We start from the raw sequence: 19,885 nt of genomic DNA, 5'->3' as shown, positions 1-19,885 counted from the left end.
TCAAATCTCCCAAGTTATTAAACACACATTGCTCATTCACCTCTAGAACACTACACACATCAATTTCTGCTTCTTCAGAAAGTACAAGTTTAATATTTACACAGAATACATTTTAAAAATTCTTACCCATATTGCAAGTTTAGCCTTATTTCCATCCACTGAAATTGTTTTCACCTTAAAGTCAACACCTTGGAAAAATGAAAATTTTGATAAGAATTCCAGTAAAACATACATTTTAAATCAATTACCAAGAAAATGAAGAAACAGAAAAGCCACTTTATTAAATGCCCAAATTCACATCCGAATTCTTAGAGTTATGGATGTGAAGATAGAAGAAAAAGTGTCACTAAAGTTTAGCAGCTTAGAATTTCATCGAGAAAAATGAAAACCAAATGCTTGTAAAATTTATTCACCTACCTGTACTTCTTGAAAAAGCAAACGTTTTATTGAAAAACATGAAAGTGTAAGGTGTAAGGTGGTGATCGACCCGGCACATTAAAAGCCAAGAGCTAGAGTTCACTGTGCTGATGTAGAGAAGATCTCTGGCTGACTGTGGGTTGGGGCACTTTCCCAGGGCCCCCTAAGCTATTATTAGGAGCGTTGTCCACAGCTCGCCAACACCCTAAGTCAGATTCTGGCTGTGGGCAGCTTGCAAGACTGGTAAAATTATAAAAGGGCCCCTCTTTTCTCACCTTAAGAATTCTTTGTTTTTGTTTTTATCCTAAAAAACAGTATTCATTTTATATAACCTTATCAATAATCACTTGCTACTGCACAATTGCAAAAAGAGAATTTACACACAAAAACGTTTATGCCCAATCCTTTAAGAATCTTCATAAGTTAAAGAAGAGTGCTCGAAGAGCAGTGAAATCTGTATGTACTGATTTATATGAAGAGAAGACAAGTTCCGTAAGAAGTCACATTGGGCTCTACTACAGCAGCCCCCAAAACCTCTCCCTGCCCTGGAAAAGGACTTGACACATGCCATCTGGCTTAAATGAACAGTAACTGCCCACATGTCTGAAAAGAGTATCAGAAATAATGTGCAGTCTATCCCACTGGCCAGAGGGAAAATATTAACTCAAGACACTTGGAAAGAAACTTTCAAAAGATTTTAGCTTATCACAATTAATTCAAAACAGCCACAACTAAGATGATATATGTAAATGCTCAAATACTAAATGCTTCCTAGAACACCTGTCACCAATATGGAAATATATTAATAATTCTTGGATGATTTCTGATAATCCATTACACACACAAATTAGGTAATAAAAACGCATTTCAAAACATGCATTACACCAGGTCTTTCTGCATGCCAAAGATTAAAAAAAAACAGTTTGGTGTCTTGGGCTAAGGTGATAAAGAAGTTGATGAAGTCATTCCTAGAATGTCAGGCAACCACGAGTTAAAGGACAGTGCCAATTGCACAGTCCAAGGAAAACCTAAGTGTAGTTTCTTTGAGGCAAAACAAACAAAAAATTCTATATATTAAGTAATCTTGTATTCACCAGGTCTAGATAAAGAAATCTGCCACACCATTTTTATAAAAAATATGAAATTATTTACATTTTACTCATATAGCTTAAAAAAAAGACACCCAAACTTGAGAAAGTGTAGATGAAGAAATGGTTCTGACTTGGTAGAGGTACTAAATGAAGGCCACTGGTAGACATCGCAGAGAGACGGCCTGTCACACATGCTCCACAGTTAAATTCTCAAGGTTCTTCAGAGAAGATAGAAAGAACTTTTCTATTCTTAAACACCTAAGACAAATCTGCTCAAGGGCAGACTGCTACCAGCTAGTCTACCCAGGAAAAGAAACTCAATGTTCCCGGAATGTTTGTGTTCTCCTTCCCTCCCCCAATATCCTCTTTCTCTTTTATAATTTCCTGCATATATTTCTTGGCAGTCTAATGACTTTCTCTGTCATACGTATAATTTGCATATCAATAACTGTCTCCAAGTTACTCTTCTGACATGTTAGATTTGAAAGCTACAGATAACACCCTCAGGAAACACTGCTCCTGGAGTCCTACCATCAAAGTCAAGAGACAGGCAACCTGAAAGGGTACCTCTCCTGGACACAGGACCTTCAGTTTTCATTCATCCTCCCTTGGTTCCTCTGGTGGATCTTGTGTGCAGACATTGATCTCTTTAGCTCTTAGATGCTCAAACTGCTTCTTCACCAAGTCTGGGTCTTCTGTTTTGCAAGTGGCTGTTAATTTGCCTTATTGGTGGCAGCAGTGGGAATATTTCTGATAAATTTTATTTTGCCAACTTCTCACTACATTTGATTAAACTATCTTTTCAACCTCCTCATGTGGATGAAAAACAAGGAGCTCATAATAGAAGCAGACTGTTTAGGAAAAAACACTCCTGTGTTTCTCCTCTACAACATTGAACACTTCTGTGACCCAATACGTAGGGTTTTTCCCACAACTACCAATTCTTTGACTTTCCAGGGACACCAGCTGGGTGTCCCACAATTCAATTCAGTTCTGACATGATCTACCTGAAGTTAAGAGATAGATCCCACAGGGTAAGGGCGAAGTCCCACAAGACTGCCACACCCCCATTTCAGAGTCCAGTCTCAAGTCCACGTTGTTACCTGTGCTTCTGACCAACTGGCTATAAATCAGACGTTCCCATAATCCCTCCTCAATAAGATTAATTTGATATAGTAGCTCAAAGAACTCAAGAAAACAGTTTACTTACTTACTTACTAGATTATCATTTTATTATAAAAGGATATAACCCAGGAACAGCCAGAGGGAAGAGATCTGGGCACAGGGTAAGGTATGGGGAAGAGACACAGAATTTTCATGCCCTCTCCAAGCATGCCATCCCTCCAGTACCTCCACATGTTCACCAACACAGAGCTCTCTGAACCCTTGGGGTTTTTTTATGGAGGCTGGACTGATTAAATCATTTGCCTTTGGTGATTAAACAAAACCTCCAGCCCCTCTCCACACCCTGGAAGTGAGGGAGGTAAGATAGGGCTGAAAAGTTCCAACACTCTAATTATTGGGTTGGCCAAAAAGTTTGTTTGGGTTTTCCATAGCATCTTACAGAAAAACCTGAACGAACTTGTGGGCCAACCCAAAAATGGTTGGTTCTCCTGGCAACCAGCCTCTATGCTTACGGGCTTTCTAGAAGTCACATCATTAACATAAACTCAGGTGTGGTTGAAAAAGGCTTGTTATGAAAATACAAAAGACCTCCTGGGAATTCCCTGGTGGTCCAGTGGTTAGGACTCGGTGCTTTCACTGCTGGGTGCCAGGTTCATTCAGTCCTGGTCAGGGAACTAAGATCCCATAAGCCACGTGGTGCAGCCAAAAAAGAAAAAAAAAAAGAAAAGAAAAACAAAAGACATCTTTAATGACTCTTATCACTCAAGGAAATCCAAGGGTTTTTGGAGTTCAGTGCTAGGAACCAAACATATATTTCTTATCGTAAATAACAAAATCACAGAAGAACTGTCACTTCAACTTTTCTCTAGTTGTTCATTTGGTCTTGCATTTTTAATACAATATTCAATTCTGTTCCTCTGCAGGAATCTTTTTATAGGCACACGCCTATTTTATGAAGGTTAAGTTAGTTAAAACTAGATAATATAACCAATAAAGCCTTTGAAACAAGCAATAAGTGAGACATGAAAATTTACCAAAGGTAATATCAACTACACTGTAAAGAAATACCAATGAATGGGAAACCAGAACATATCAATGGAATCATCTGCCTTATCAAAAGAAAAACAAGCAATCAAGAGAAACTGACTCAGAACTAGCAAAGATGTTAAAACTAGCAAAAAAGGATTTTAAAAACACATCACTGTATACCACATGTTCAGAAAGTTAAGCTGACATGAGAGAGATTTAAAAAACCCATACCAAACATCTAGAGATGAAAACGACAATGTCTGAGATTAAAAAAAAAAATACACAGGATGGGATTAACAGCAGATTAGACAATGCAGAAGAAAACACAAGTGAATACATAAGAAAAACCTGTAACTAACATCATACTCATTGGTGAAGAACTGAAAGCTTTTCCCCACAGATCAGAACAAGATAAGGATGCATACTCTCACCACTTCTATTCTCAGAGTACTGGAAGTCCTAGCCAGAGCAAATAGGCAAGAAAAGGAAATAAAAGGCATCCATATTGGGAAGGAAGAAGTAAAATTATCTCTGTTCACAGACAACATTTCTTATATGTAGAAAATCCTAATGATTATATTCCATACACATACAAAAATATTGTTAGAACTAATAAGTGAATTCAGCAAAGTTGCAGGATATAAAATCAACATGCAAAACTCAGTTGCATTTCTATACCCTAGTAATGAACAATCCAAAAATAAAAATTTTAAATATCATTTCATTTACAATAGCATCAAAAAGAATAAAATACTTTTAAAATAGATGACAATGATAATAATAATAATAGTATTCAGGACTAAATTTAACCAAGGAGCTTTAATATTTATACACTGAAAACTACAAAACACTGCTGAAAGAAATTAAAGAAGACACAAATAATTGGAAAGACATGCTGTGTTCATGAGTTGGAAGGCTTAATATTGTGAAGATGACAATACTACCCAAAGCTATCTACAGATCCAACACAATCCAATAAAAATTCTAATAGCTTTTTTTGCGGAATGGAAAAGCTGACACTCAAATTCGTATAGAATTACAAGAGGCACTAAATAACAAAACAATATTGAAAAAAAAGAATAGTTGGAGGACTCAAACTTCAAAACTTACTACAAAACTACAATAATTAAAACAATGGTACTAGCATTAAGTACAGACATTGAAACCAATGTAATAAATAGAGAACCCAGAAATAAACCCTCACATATATAGCCAACTGATTTTCAACAAGGAAGCCAAGACCATTCAATAGGAAAAGGCCAGTCCTTTCAACAAATGATGCTCAGAAAACTAGATATCCAGATGCAAAAGAATGAAGTTGGACCCTAACCTTACACCATATACAAAAGTTAGCCCAAAATGGATCAAAGATGTAAATGTAAAAACTAAATCTTTAAAACTCTTAGAAGGATAGGAAAAATTTTTCATGACATGGGATTTGGCAAAGATTTTTTGGATATAACACCAAGAGCACAGGCAACAGAAGAAAAATAAACTGGACTTTATCAAAATTAAAAACTTATATGCATCAAAGGGCAACGTCAAGGGAGTGGGGAAAAAAAACCTCACAAAATGGGAAAAAATATTTGCAAGCCAGTTATCTGATAAGGGATTAGTATTTGGAATATATGAAGAATGCCTATAACTTAATAACAGAAAGCCTTATTCAAAAATGGGGAAAAGGATTTGAATAGACACTTCTCCAAATAATATACACAAATGGCCAAAAAGCACAGGAAAAGATGCTCAACATCATTATCCATTAGGGAAATGCAAATCAAAACCACAATGAGACACTACTTCATATCTATTAAAACAGCTACAATTAAAGAAAAAAGTGAAAAATAACAAGTGTTAACAAGGACATTAAGAAATTAGAATGCTGGTGCATTGCTGGTAGGAATGTAAAATGGCACAGTCACTGTGAAAAATAGTTTGGCAGTTCCTCAAAAAACTAAAACTAGAATTACCATATAATGTAGCAATTCCACTCAGGTACATACCCAAAAGAACTGACAACAGGAACTCAAACAAATAATTGTACAACAATGTTCACAGCAGTATTATTCACAAAAGGCAAAAAGTGGAAGCAACTCAAGTGTCCATGGACAGATGAATGGATAAACAAAATGTGGTATGTACATATAATGGAACATTATTAGCCATAAAATAGAATGAAATTCCAATACATACAGCTATAAAATGGAATGAAATTCTGATATATGCTACAACATGGATGAACCTTAAACACATTATGCTAAGTGAAATAAGCAAATTACAAAAGGACAAATATTGTATAAGTCTACTAATACAAGGTATCTAGAACAGGCAAATTCATAGAGACGGAAGGTAGAACAAGTTACCAGGGACTGAGAGGAAATGTGGAGTGGGAGTTATTGCTTAATTGGTGGAGTTCCTGTTTGAGGTTATGAAAAAGTTCTGCAAATGGATAGTATTGATGGTTGCAAAACAATGTGAACATAGTTAGTGCCACTGAATCATACACTTAGAAATGGCTAAAATGGTAAATTTTATCTTATATATATTTTCACAATAAAAAATAGATAACCGGAGAATCCTATATCTATGAAAGAATTTAAATCTGTGGATAAAACCTTTCCATGAAAAAACTCCAGGCCCCAAATGAATTCTACTGAACATTTAAATAATAATCCATTACAAACAAACTCTTGCAGGAAACTGAAGAGGAATGAATACTTCCTTAGTCAGTCTATGAGCTCTATAGTACCATGATACCAAAACCAGACAAAGACACTATAATTAAAGAAAACTACAGATTACTATCCCTCATGAATATAGATGAAAATCGTAAACAAAATTTTACCATAAGTCATCCAAATAGGTGAAAAGAACAGTACAGCACAACCAAGTGACGTTATTTCAGAAATGAAAGGTTGATAATAACACAGGGAGAAAAAAAATCAATGTGGATTTTACTATTTTAAACCGAAAAAGAAACTTCATATGAACATCTCAACAAATGTGGAAAAGGAATTTAACAAAATCCAACATGCATTCCTAATGAAACCTCTCAGCAAACCAGAAATAGAAGGAAACTTCCTCAACCTGATAAACAGCATCTATGAAAAGATACAACTAACAGCACACTCAATGGTAGAGACTGAATGTTTTCCCCTTAATATCAGGAACAAAAGAAGGATATCAGCTCTCATCACAACACTGCACTGGAGATCTTCAGCCAAGGCAATAAAACAAGAAATAAAAGGCATCCAGATTGGAAAGGAAGAATGTAGAAACCCAATGGAATCCATGGGATTAAAAAAGCACCTAGAACAAATAAGCAAGTTTAGCAAGGTTGGAGGACACTAAATAAACATTTAAAAAATCAACATTATTTCTATATAATAGTAATGAAAAGAAACAATATTTTTTTAAAATTTACTACCATCGTACATAAAAACCTATAAAATACTTAGGGCTAAATCTCACAAAAGATGTGAAAGGTATGTATGTAACCACTCTGAGGCATTTTACCTGCACCTAAAGGTCTCAGGTGTTTTTGCTGCAGCACCTACAGCACTGTGACCTCAGGAGACCCCAGAAGCCAGGAAATAGGGTCAGGCCTGGGCCTCTGGGGTGGGAGCACTGAGTCCAGGATGCTGGACCACCAGAGAATTCCTGTGCCCAGGGAATATTAATTGGTGTGTTCTCTCTTGGAGATGTCCAGCTCGACCCCAAGACCCAGCTCCACCCAACTGCCTACAGGCTCCCGTGCTGGAACACCTCAGACCAAACAACTGGAAAGACAGGAACACAGCCCCACCCATCAGCAGACGGCGTCTAAAGTCATACTGAGCCCACAGCCACCTCTAAACACACCCTCTTGACACGGCCCTGCCCACCAGAGGGACAAAACCCAGCTCCACCCACCAGTGGACAGGCACCAGTCCCTCCCACCAGGAAGCCTGCACAAACCCCATGACCAGCCTCACCCATCAGGGGCAGACACCAAAAGCAAGCAGAGCTACGATCCTGAAGCTTGCAGAATGGAGACCACAAACACAGAAAGTCAGACAAAATGAGGTGGCAGAGAAATATGTTTCAAAGGAACAATATAAAAACCTGAAGGACTATTAAATGAAGTGGAGATAGGCAATCTACCTGAAGAAGAATTTAGAGTAACAATAATAAAGATGATCCAAGATCAAAGAAAAAGAATGGAGGCACAGACCAAGAAGATATAAGAAATGTTTAACAAAGAGCTAGAAGATTTAAAGAACAAACAGAGATGAACCATACAATAACTGAAATGAAAAATACATTAGAAGGAATCCATAGCAGAAAAAATGAGGCAGAAGAACAACAAGAGAACTGGAAGATAAAGCAGTGGAAATCACTGCTGTGGAACATAAAAAAGAAAAAAGAAAGAAAAGAAATGAGGACAGTCTTAGAGACCTCTGGGACAACATTAAACCCACCGACATTTGCATTATAGGGGTCCCAGAAGGAGAAGAGAGAGAAAGGGCCTGAGAAAATAACTGAAGAGATTATAGCCGAAAATTTCCCTAACATGAGAAAGGAAACACTCAAGTCCAGGAAGCAAAGAGAGTCCCATACAAGATAAACCCAAGCAGGAACTTGCTGAGACACATATTAATCAAACTAACAAAAATTAAACAGAAAGAAAAAAATACTAAAGGCAACAAGGGAAAAGCGTGAATTAATATACAAAAGAATCCCCATAAGGTTATCAGCTGATTTTTCAGCAGAAACTCTGCAGGCCAGAAGGGAGTGGCATGATATACTTAAAGTGATGGAAGGGAAAAAACCTACAACCAAGAATACTCTACTGAGCAAGGCTCTTGTTCAGATTTGAAGGAGAAATCAAAAGCTTTACAGACAAGCAAAGGGTCAGAGAATTCAGCACCACAAAACCAGCTTTACAAAAAACTCTAAAGGAACTTCTCTAGGCAGAAAAGAAAAGGCCACAGCTAGAAACAAGAAAATTATGAATGGGAAAGCTCACCAGTATGGAGGTTCCTTAAAAAACTAAAAATAGAAATACCACATGATCCAGCAGTGCCACTCCTGGGCATATATCTGGAGAAAACCATAATTTGAAAAGATACATGCACCCCAAGGTTCACTTCAGCACTATTTACAATAGCCAAGACATGGAAGCAACCTAAATGTCCATCAACAGCGGAACAGATAAAGAAGATGTAGTAGATATATACAATGGAATATTACTTGGCCATAAAAAAGAACGAAATAATGCCATCTGCAGCAACATGGATGGACCTAGAGATTATCATACTAAGTGAAGTAAGTCAGACAGAGAAAGACGAATATCATATCACTCATATGTGAAATCTCATTTTTAAAAAATGATACAAATGAATTTATTTACAAAACAGAAACAGACTTACAGATTTCAAAAACAAACTTATGGTTACCAATGGGGAAACACAGAGTGGGGAAGGATGAATTAGGAGCTTGGAGTTAACATATACACACTACTATATATAAAATAGATAACCAACAAGGACCAACTGTATAGCACAGGGAACTCTACTCAATATTCTGTAATAACCTACATGGGAAAAGAATTTGAAAAAGAATGAATGTAAGTATATGTATAACTGAATCATTATGCTATATACCTGAAACTAACACAACTTTGTAAATCAAATATACTCCAATAAAATTTTTTTTAAAAAAGAACATTATAAGTGAAAAATTTTTAAAAATGAGCCATACACGTAGTGTGAAATACAAAACTATAAAACTTCTAGAGGAAAATCATTGCAATCATCTGTTGAGCACAAAATATAACACTGAAATCATCATCCATAAAAGAAAAAAATTGTTAAGTTGGATTTCATCACAATAAACAACTTCTGCTTTTAGAAATAACCTGTTTAGAGAATGACAAGAGGAGCCACAGACTAAGAAAAACACATTTACAAAGCATATTTCATCTAATAATGGACTTATATGCAGAATATATAAAGAACTCAAAGCTCAACCATAAGAAAAAAACCAATTAAAAACTGAACAAGACTTGGACACTTCACACACACACACAAAATATATACATGTGGATAGCAAATAAGAACTTTAAAAGATGCTCAACATCATAAGTCATTAGAGAATGCAAAGTAAATCACAATGAGATTACCAGTACACACCTATTAGAATGATTACGATGTAAAAGTCTGACCATACTAAGTATAATGGATGGGGCTACAGAAAAACAAGAAAGGGGCTTCCCTGGTGGCGCAGTGGTTGAGAGTCTGCCTGCCGATGCAGGGGACACGGGTTCGTGCCCTGGTCTGGGAAGATCCCACATGCCGCGGAGCGGCCAGGCCCGTGAGCCATGGCCCCTGAGCCTGCGCGTCTGGAGCCTGTGCTCCGCGACGGCAGAGACCACAACAGTGAGAGGCCCGCGTATCGCAAAAAAAAAAAAAAAAAAAAAAAAAAATTTTATATATATATATATATATATATATACACACACACACACACATATATATATATACTGCTAGTGGGAATGTAAAATGACACAACCACTTTATAAAAAAATGGACGACTGTTTTCCAAAGTTAAATATGCATTTACCATATGATCCAGCAATTCCATTATTGGGTAATTACTCTAGAGAAATAAAAATTAATTTTCATGTAAAATCCTGTACTTAAATGTTTTTAACACGTCTATTTATTATCACCAAAAACTGGAAACAACCCAAATGTCCTACAATGGGCAGATGACTTAACCAGCTCCGAAATGGAATACAACCCACCAATAAAAAGGAACAAACTATTGACACACAAAAACTCAGAGGCAGTTCAAAGGCATCAGGCTAAGTGAAAAAACTCAGGTTGGAGGTTACACACGCTATTCCATCTATAGGACATTCTCAAAAACACAAAACTATAGTGATAAAGACCTAGCAGTGGCTGCCAGGGAATAGAGACGGGGAAAAAGTGTGGCTGAAAAAAGATGGCACTAGGGGAACTCTTTTGGATGTTGGAACTGTTTGGTATCCTGATTGTGGTAGCAATTACATAACCATATACATTTGTTATAACACATATTAAATTCAAAGAACTCTATATCCCCAAAGAAGTCAATTTTACTATATCATAATTAAAAAAATATTGCTATCTACTTGGAACATAATAGATCAAAAATACTTTCTGAAAGAATAAATTATCAGAGAACATGTAAAATTTCTGCTTCTTTCCAATTTATTTTGCTGCCGAAGTAAAGATTGATGTTGTAAAACTGTTCCATGGGCTTTTAAAATAATTAGTTCTTCATTCAAAATATTTCTTGACTGTGTTATTCTATTTCCCATGACCTTATCTGTATCTTTTGGATCTATCTAATTATGAAAGAGATATAACAAATCTCCTAATATAAATGTATTTTCATCAAATTCTTCTCTTGTGTTTTAAACAGATTTGCTTTTATATATCATTTCTGTGTTTGGTGCCTACTTGTTTATGACTATTATAGCTGTTTTGTTAATTAATTTGGCTTTTCATCATTACATAATATCCTATTTGATTTTGTCCAGTGCATTAGCCCTGAATTCTACCTTAAATCATGTTATATTACCACCTCTGCTTCTATACTGGTGCATCCCTTTATTTCAACCTTTCCATATTTCTTTTAAGTACTTTTCAACTCCAATCTGGCAATGTGAATTATTAGGAGAATTGGACCCATTTACATTTAATTAACTGATAAATCTAATTTTGCTGCTTCCCTCTTATGTTTAGCATTTCTGACATTCTGTTCAAATCTGCGTTTGATCTCTTTCATTGCTGAGTTGTATTTCTGTGCTGTAATTAAAAGAATACCAAGTCAGGAGGCTGGATTTAGTCTCAGCCCTCTTACTAAGGTCTCGATAGCCAAGAGCTTATTAATTAATCTCTTTAAGTCAATTTCCCCCTTCTCATGAAAGAATATAAAAATTCCTGGTTTATCTGCTATTTAGTTATTTTGGGGGAGGGGGTAGAGGATAACAGGAGAGGGGGCATCAAGACAGATACGATAAAACCTTTAAGGATCCAAGGAGAACAAGATTAGGAGGACCTAGATCCCCAAGTCTCAGTTTACAAACAACCTAAAAAGTATTAACAATGAAATGTGCTAAGTGCTCTGCTCCCCCAGAAGACAGAGCTGAGAAGGAGTGAGCACTGGAGGCGAGGAAAGACGGTGAACAAGGTTACAAAGATCCGAGTCTGGGAAATGAAGAGACACCAGGGCTTTCCGTGGAGACTACTTAGAGGGAAAAATGGCTATGGTGCCTGATGGTCTTATGGCGGCTAGCAGTAGCAAGATAAGAACATCTGGAGGGGAAAGAGGAGTGTGGAGGAAGGTCTTGTCAGAAGTAGGCTAAATTCTGAGGCTAACCTGACTCTTGCTGATGGACATGAGGCTGGCAGAGGGGTGGGTGGCTTTACTCCAAATGGAAGTCATTATCCAATAAATAAGAAATAAAATGACCAAAAAAAGCCTGGAAATTAGGAAACACATTCCTAAATCAAAGATTTCAAATATTCAAAGAGGAAAGCAAAACTGAAAATTTAAACTATGTAGAGAGCAATGAAAAACAAACAGCCTATCACAACCTATGGGACAGAGTAAAACTTGTTCTTAGAGGACATCTTTATTAAAGAATAAAGACTAAAAAGAAGGGAACTTAATACTCATCTTAAGAAACTAACAAAATAAACCAAAATAAAAGTAGGAAGGAGAAAGAGGGGAAAAATAAAGCAATTCCTCAAACAATAAAATAGATACATTCCTTAAGGAAAAGACAGACCAAAAAAATGTACAAGTTTAGAAATGAGAGAACATGAACACAGATAATGAAGAGTTTAAACGAATATGACAGGGACTTCCCTGGTGGCCTGGTGCTCCCACTGCAGGGGGAATGGGCTCCACCCCTGCTCGGGAACCAAGAACTAAGATCCTGTGTACTGGCCAAAAAAAAAAAAAGATACTACATGCAACTATCTTAACAAGTGAGTTGGGATTTTCCTTCCTAGCTGCACTCCTAAGACTGTCTAAGAAACAGAGAACCTGAAGAGGTTGTAACAGTGAGGAAGAAGCTGGATCAGACTGACTCAGATGAAATATAACCTTCATAGAACAGATAATTCCAGTAGTATTTAAGCAAATAAGGACAATTTAAAAAGACAGAAAGCTCCTTCATTGTATAAACTAATACAACTTTAATACCAAATTCTGATTTTTTAAAAATACAAAAAAGGAGAGTCCATCTTACATATAAAAATAGATGTAAAAATTCTAAATTAGTCAACAGAATCCAGAAATACATCAAACAAAATGAGTGAAGGCTTATCTAGGAAAGCAAGGACATTTCAGTATAAAAAGGTCTATCAACCATTAGTCAGTGCTGAAAAGGCATATAAAAAACATCACAACCTTTCCTAATAAAGCCTCTAAGTAGAATGGAAGAAAGAAACAATCTATATATGATCAAGACCATTTGTCATTATTCTAAATAAAGAAATGTCAGAGCCATTTTTATTACTTTAACATGTTTAATTGAATGAAATATTATGAACTAGTTCTATTTTACTTTCTGAATTATTTCATATTCCCAAGTATTAACAAGATTATAAACATTAAACATTAAACAAGATGTATAAACTACTTTGCATTTTAATTAAATTATCTTTCTGTTAAGTAAGCCCAAACTATAAGGTAACTTGTGTATGAAATCTGACACCTGCCCTTAGAAGCCAAACAGTCATGGGTATTTCTAAAAACTTACCAAGGGAGTGATAAGAATCACTGATCTAAAGTCAACCAACAACAAGCAAAATTTGTCTAACTTTAGTTGAAATGTATCAACCCTCAAAAAACACTTTCACATATTGTAACAATTGTAAGTCTTAAAGATTAAGAAATAGTTTGTGAGCCTGTCTTAAGTAGAGAGCCAGTTTTAAATTTTCTAATTTTTGTATTTGAAAATTTTTACTTAAAGTGCTCTTTTTGTATTCAAAGGTTACCTAAAATAGGGTAAATTAAAAAAACAAAAATAAAAAGCAAATTTTGCCTATTTAATCATACTATATAAAGTTAATGTAACTACTTTCTATATCCATGCTTAAATTTCAACCAATTGTATCTATGCAGTTGATTAAATACCTCAGGTAAAGACCTGATTAAGCACCATCTTATGGCCTGACCATAGCAAAAAGAGAAATCTAATGCTTATTATTTCCCCCCCAAATATTCCCATGTAACAAACAAAAACCTGGTCAAAATATTCTTACAATTTTGTCTGTGTGTTTATTTTTATGTCAGATACGTTACCTCGGATTATATATCATTAAATATTGGTTGTGTTTCATTATGTTTCTTCTTTTAAGACTCAAACATACTATGTAAAATCTCCTTTTCTGATTTCCATATCTATCATTTTCTCACTCTAATTTGTTTTAATATTCTTATTCATTTTGGTAAATTCTACCCACTTTAGAATTTGTCTAAATTCTGTCCCTTGTGATCCTTCCAATCTCACCTTCATTTCAGTGATGGTTTTCTTATCTTTTCTTTCTTTCCGCTCAATCAGCTCACACTGCATTTTCTCATGTAGTCGAACTATCTCTTCCCCGACCTCTTATATCACTCTTTTGTGCTCTCACTGATAAATATTTCCATTAAGCCTTTTAAATTCATGGCAAAATGTTTGGTCATTATTTTCATCTTCTTTACAGCAATATTTTTTTCTGGTGAGGATTCTTCAACTGTCCTTTGTTTTTCCATTCCTTTCTTCCTTTTCGATTCTTGAATGGTGGTAGTGGCCTTGAGCTGGATTCTTTTTTACTAAGTCATAGTTGAAAGTGGTGAGGTTTTCCTGGACAAGCTATTTGCAGGAGGTTCATGCAGAAAGCCATAGTGGATCAGTTCCGCACTGGAAAAATTTTGTCTTGATTCAGGGTTTTACATGAGAATCAGTTAGTTTTTTATTTCTCAACATTCAGAGGAGATAGGCAACCTAGAGGTTTTTCAAAGGCATCTATCTCCTCCCTTACTGCTACAGAGACAGACAAAATGCAAAAATGGCTGGTTTGTATGACTCCTTGTTTGGCTTCACCTTCCCAACTTCTTAAAACCAAACCAGATGCAGGGCAACTCCTGCCATTAGCTTAAGAAGCCATTTTGCTTTTACAAACAAGGGATATAGGTTTTGCATCTCACAGTGGGCCTCTCAACCTCATGAAGCACCTCTTGCTGGCTCCGAGCTCTGCAGCCCTGGCATCGCCTACTTTCTCCTACAGGCGGCCTGTCTGGTCCCCACTGCTCTTGGCAGCCATTCTACCTATTTTGTGGCTTGGTGTTTTAGCTGCCTTCTAGTATAGTGGTCTACGGGGTTGGGGTTTTGGTTTCTCCCTCTCTTTGTTATTAGTCAATTGCCAGAAAGCAGAAGATGAAAATGCCAACTCTATAGTACCATCTTCAAGCCCCAAATCCGATAACTACCTTAATAGAGTATTTCATACAAGACAGGAACTTGAGTGTCTCACTGTATTACTGAAAGATGAAGGTGTGCTTTCCTTACTATTATACTGGGAGGTAAATACTAATTTTCATATGGCCATTAACAACTGGGCTAATTATTTTTATTTCAAAAACTCATGTATATTGGTTATAACCTAGGGCAGAAAATTATCTGATGCCGAAATGTAAAAGATACTTTTCAAGACCCAAGGCCCATTGGGGGAACAAATTATGTATATTCTCATCAGTATGCTACAATCTTAGTATTTGCTTTTAAAGCAAAGCCTTTTTAGTAATAAAGACAACGAATGATCTGTCAATCTGCAAGTCCCCAGTTACATTTGGGTTTGAAATGAAGACAGATAATTTATAGTATATGTAAGATCACTCCCTTAGGAAAATTTTAACTCTAGGCAAGTTTATTTTCCTGCCAGTTATTATTCTTCTACTCCTCGCTTATCCAATAACAGGTATGTTCTGAACAAAATCAAGTTTTATTAATAACTGATTTTTTAAAGGAGCAAATGATATACCAAAACCAAATTAAATAGATTTTGAATTACTAGTGTTTTAAATGATTCCCTTTTCACACATAACAGTAAATCTGTCAATGTTAACATGTCATTCAAAAGCTAAGTAATGCCTGATATAATTTATTAAACATTTAGAGGCACTGTGAGCTCATACTGATAGAAAGAAACAAAGAACCCTTCTTTACAGAATTCTAAATAAGAAATGGAAATGGAAGGATGGAATTTGAAAAACCACAGCTGGACAACCACCATAGTTGGAATGACAGGATGACAGTTTACAGTGGAGAGACTTGGTGTACATCATCTTAAGGAACCAAGTCCCATCACAGTAATGGCACAAATATACACCATGCTCTGACAAGCACTTCTGAGGAATTCCTGACCAAAATGCATAGCCTGAATCTAACCATGAAGACACACAGACAAATGCAATTGAAGGATATTCTACAATAACTGGCCTGTATGTGCTCTTCAAAAATGTCAAGGCCATGAAAGACATAGAAAGAGTGAATAACTGTTCAGATTAAGAGACTAAGGAAAAATGACAACAAAATTCAGTATGTGGGCTTCCCTGGTGGCACAGCGGTTGAGAGTCCACCTGCCGGTGCAAGGACACGGGTTCGTGCCCCAGTCTGGGAAGGTCCCACATGCCATGGAGCGGCTGGGCCCATGAGCCATGGCCACCGGGCCTGCGCGTCCGGAGCCTGTGCTCCGCAACGGGAGAGGCCACAACAGTGAGAGGCCCGAGTACCGCAAAAAAAAAAAAAAAAAAAATTCAATATGTGATGCTGGACTGGATTCTGGACCAGAAACAATTCTTTTTCTTTGGTATATAAGACATTAGTGGGACAACTGATGAAATCTGACTGTATACAGGAGAACTGTATCCATGTTCATCTAGAAAATACACATTAAAGTACTTAGAGGTTAAAGACACTGAAGACACTCTGCAATTTTCTCTCAAACAATTTGAAAAAAGCAAGAATACTGTGTATGTGTATGTAGACAGTGAATGATAAGGCATATGTGATAAATGTTAACATTTGGGGAATTTGATTAAGATATACAGGAATTCTTTGAACTATTCTTACAACTTTTCGCTAAGTATGAAATTATTTAACAATAAAAAGGAAAAAAAATCAACCCAGTTAATAGAAACTCTTTATTTTGCCTAATAATAACACAAGGATCATCTTTACTACATTCTACTCATCAGATCATGAAATTTTAGAGCTGGAAGAAAAATGTATTCTCACCAAAATTCCTCAACTTACAGAAGACAAGGAAGTGAATGATTTGCTCAAGATGACAACGTTCAAGGCAGAGCCAAGACTATTATCCTGCTCTGACTCAGCTCTTCCTACTGCTGCAAGCTGTCTCTTGTTCCTTTACATTGTCACCTACTCCCTAAACATGTGACACCAGAATATTTAGCTCTGTCTTCTCATATATCCTAATAAGCTGGTGTGACAAACCACTTTCAGGCAATCTAAATTTCATTTTTAAAAGGCAGTTATGTATTACTGCTTCTAACAGTCTTTAATAACTAATATCAATAAATATGCTGCCAGAATACATGCCAGATACTGTACTGAGTGCTAAAAATACAAAATTAACACACTCTACTGCTGGGTGATACTGCTAGGTCCATTATGACAGAGACCAAGTCTGCATTATTGAACATTATAACCCACCTCTTAGGACAGTGCCTGGCATGCAATAAACATTCAAATGACTGTATGCTGCTAAATAACAGACAACCCATAGCACAGGAATGTGTATACAGATATCCGCAGTGTTAACAAAGTACCACGAGACAACAGAAAAGGACCTTCTTTTGCTTGGTGAGATCTACAAAGGCTTCAGAAATTTAATGACTACCAAAGTTAAGACTTGAAAGACAAGATTTTGACAGACATGGAAGCAATGGGGTGGTGAGAGGATGGGTAGGGGGAGTTAGATGAAACAGCCTGAAGCAAGAAAATATTTGGCATTTCTACTAAATTTTTAAACATAGGCTTACCTATTGTTGCTGCAAGCTCTGGATCAAAAGTATCATCTGTGAACCTCAAGAGCAGGCTAAAAGAGATGTTAAAAAGACAGATTAGTAATTTGGCTTTTCTTTCTAATCACTTGATAAATCTTCCTGATTGTTTTATTTCGTCACTAGTTAGATGCAGATAAGCCTCAGGGCAGGTATACACAGAGGAATTAAATTATTGGAACGGCAATTAAAGAGTCCCAAAAGCAAAGTAGTTTTTACTAGAAAATATATTCCCTATGCTCCCCTGCTCAATTCCCCACGTGTGAAAACGACTGTGTTTTTGCTTTTTTATAACTGTATTGGTATGTCCTTCTGAGAAAACGATATTAGCAAACATTTGACACTTTAACTGACATGGACAAAAAGGGGAAAAGTAAGTCTTTTGGAATGCAACAAATTAATTTTTTTTTAAATCTAATGCATAATTCACTCTGAATTCAGGTAAAAACAGAAAGGTGTGAAGTCTAGCATTTTGAAACAAGTAGTTAAGACTATTACCCAAGTGGAAAGAGATACAATAAAAAGTACTCCAAGATTTTGTCTCCCAGAATTATTTTAACATAAGGCAGAAGTGTCAGTTATTAGCTCTTCAAAAATAAAATCTAAGCTTTTGTTAAAGCCCTAGATTTATAAAATTAATCAACTGCCCCTCACGTTATCTCCTAAGTAGGACAAGACCATTCTATTGACCTATTTGCATTAATAAAATCAAGACAATCGCTATCCCATGTCTGAATTGCAGCAAAAAAATGTAGGAATATTTCTATAGATTATAATTATTGCTGCTTAAGATTTTTTTTTTGCCCACAGGGTTGCAAAACGTAACGGCCTCTTGGTAGTTCCCGAACCCAGTGTCATTAATTCTATTTGAAGGATTAACTCTCCGTTTCCTGGTTTTGCTTTTTGTTGATCATAAAACCAGCACCACAAAAGCAAAGTAAAAAGAATCATATTGTAGATTTTTCTACTTAACATTGAACACTCTTGACTATAACTCATTTTACTTACCTCCAACATGAATTAGGTGACAGCACTAATAAGAATCTTAAAACACTACTCATAAGAATTTTCTTCTCTGCCCAGCATTAAACTTCAAATCAACAAAGGTGAAGATTTCGCTGAAAATTTCAGTTACTCACAATTTAAGAATAGAAAGGTTGTGTATCTATACTCAGTCACCAAAGAAAATATTATTACAAAAACGTAGAATCTTGTTGAGTAGTAATAATAACACCATAATAACATAAATAATAACAATGGTATTGGCTATTATTTATTAAACATCGACAATGTGGCAGACACTGAGCCAGCGGTTTTTCTTTGCTTGTCATTAATGGTATTTTGTCAGGAAAGACAAGGGTGTAAAGCAACAAATTTTAATACAGACTTCGAGTATAAGGCAGCAGATCTTAGCCAGGGGTAAACTATTAGCTCGAAATGTATTCTAAATTCTATGTGTACATTTTTCTAGGCAGGGAGTCTATTTCTCTATTAGATTTGACAGGAACCCACAACCCGAAAATGATTAAGAGCCACTGCTCTAAAGGATGTACGTTTAAGCCTTCATATTTTCAAAGTTAAAGGAGCAAAATACTCCCCATGCAGAGCTATAGATGGAAGGAGACCACCAATCCACTTGGAGACCAAATCTGTAATTAATCAGTGCGATTATAAGTAACACGCATTTCTCAATTTACAAATGAAATTGGTCAAAAAGGATGGGATATAAGGGGCACAGGAGGGACAGCAACTTAAGTAACAGAAGGTCTCTATAATCCCTCCCAGTTTCTGAAACACCTGGCTACTTCTTCACTTCCCTATGGCTAGTCACGGAATCAAAGACCATTACACATTTAACACTTGATAGGGTCTGAGAGATTTCTACCCAACCTCACTTTTCGAACAAAGAAATGAAGGCCTGGAGTGTCTGAGTGACAAAGGTCACACAAGTGGCAGCACCAGTTTCATCACTCTCATCTCCTGGCTCCTCTCACACATGCTCATTACACTCCAAGTACGGAATAAACTGGAAAAATAACCCACTAGTTTGAATTAGTTAAGATGTCCTTTGTTGTGCAATGATTTCTCAACAACACAAGTGATACATCACTTCC

At 36.1% G+C, this 19,885-nt stretch overlaps 1 protein-coding gene across 1 annotated transcript in view; it reads right to left on the bottom strand.

Moving 5' to 3' along the window:
* RAB18 (RAB18, member RAS oncogene family) overlaps nucleotides 1-19,885 on the bottom strand; it is a 33,449-nt gene that overhangs the window by 11,156 nt on the left and 2,408 nt on the right. The window contains exons 2-3 of the mRNA XM_032622537.1: nucleotides 17,751-17,806; nucleotides 127-188 (exon numbers count right to left, since the gene is read on the bottom strand). Of these exons, the coding sequence (XP_032478428.1) occupies nucleotides 127-188; nucleotides 17,751-17,806 (118 nt within the window). The remainder of the gene's footprint in view (nucleotides 1-126; nucleotides 189-17,750; nucleotides 17,807-19,885) is intronic.

This window comes from Phocoena sinus, chromosome 2 (assembly GCF_008692025.1).
Source record: "Phocoena sinus isolate mPhoSin1 chromosome 2, mPhoSin1.pri, whole genome shotgun sequence".
Taxonomy (NCBI): Eukaryota; Metazoa; Chordata; class Mammalia; order Artiodactyla; family Phocoenidae; genus Phocoena; species Phocoena sinus.
The sequence above is the reverse complement of the archived record's forward strand: the minus strand, read 5'-3'. Positions and strand labels throughout refer to the sequence as shown.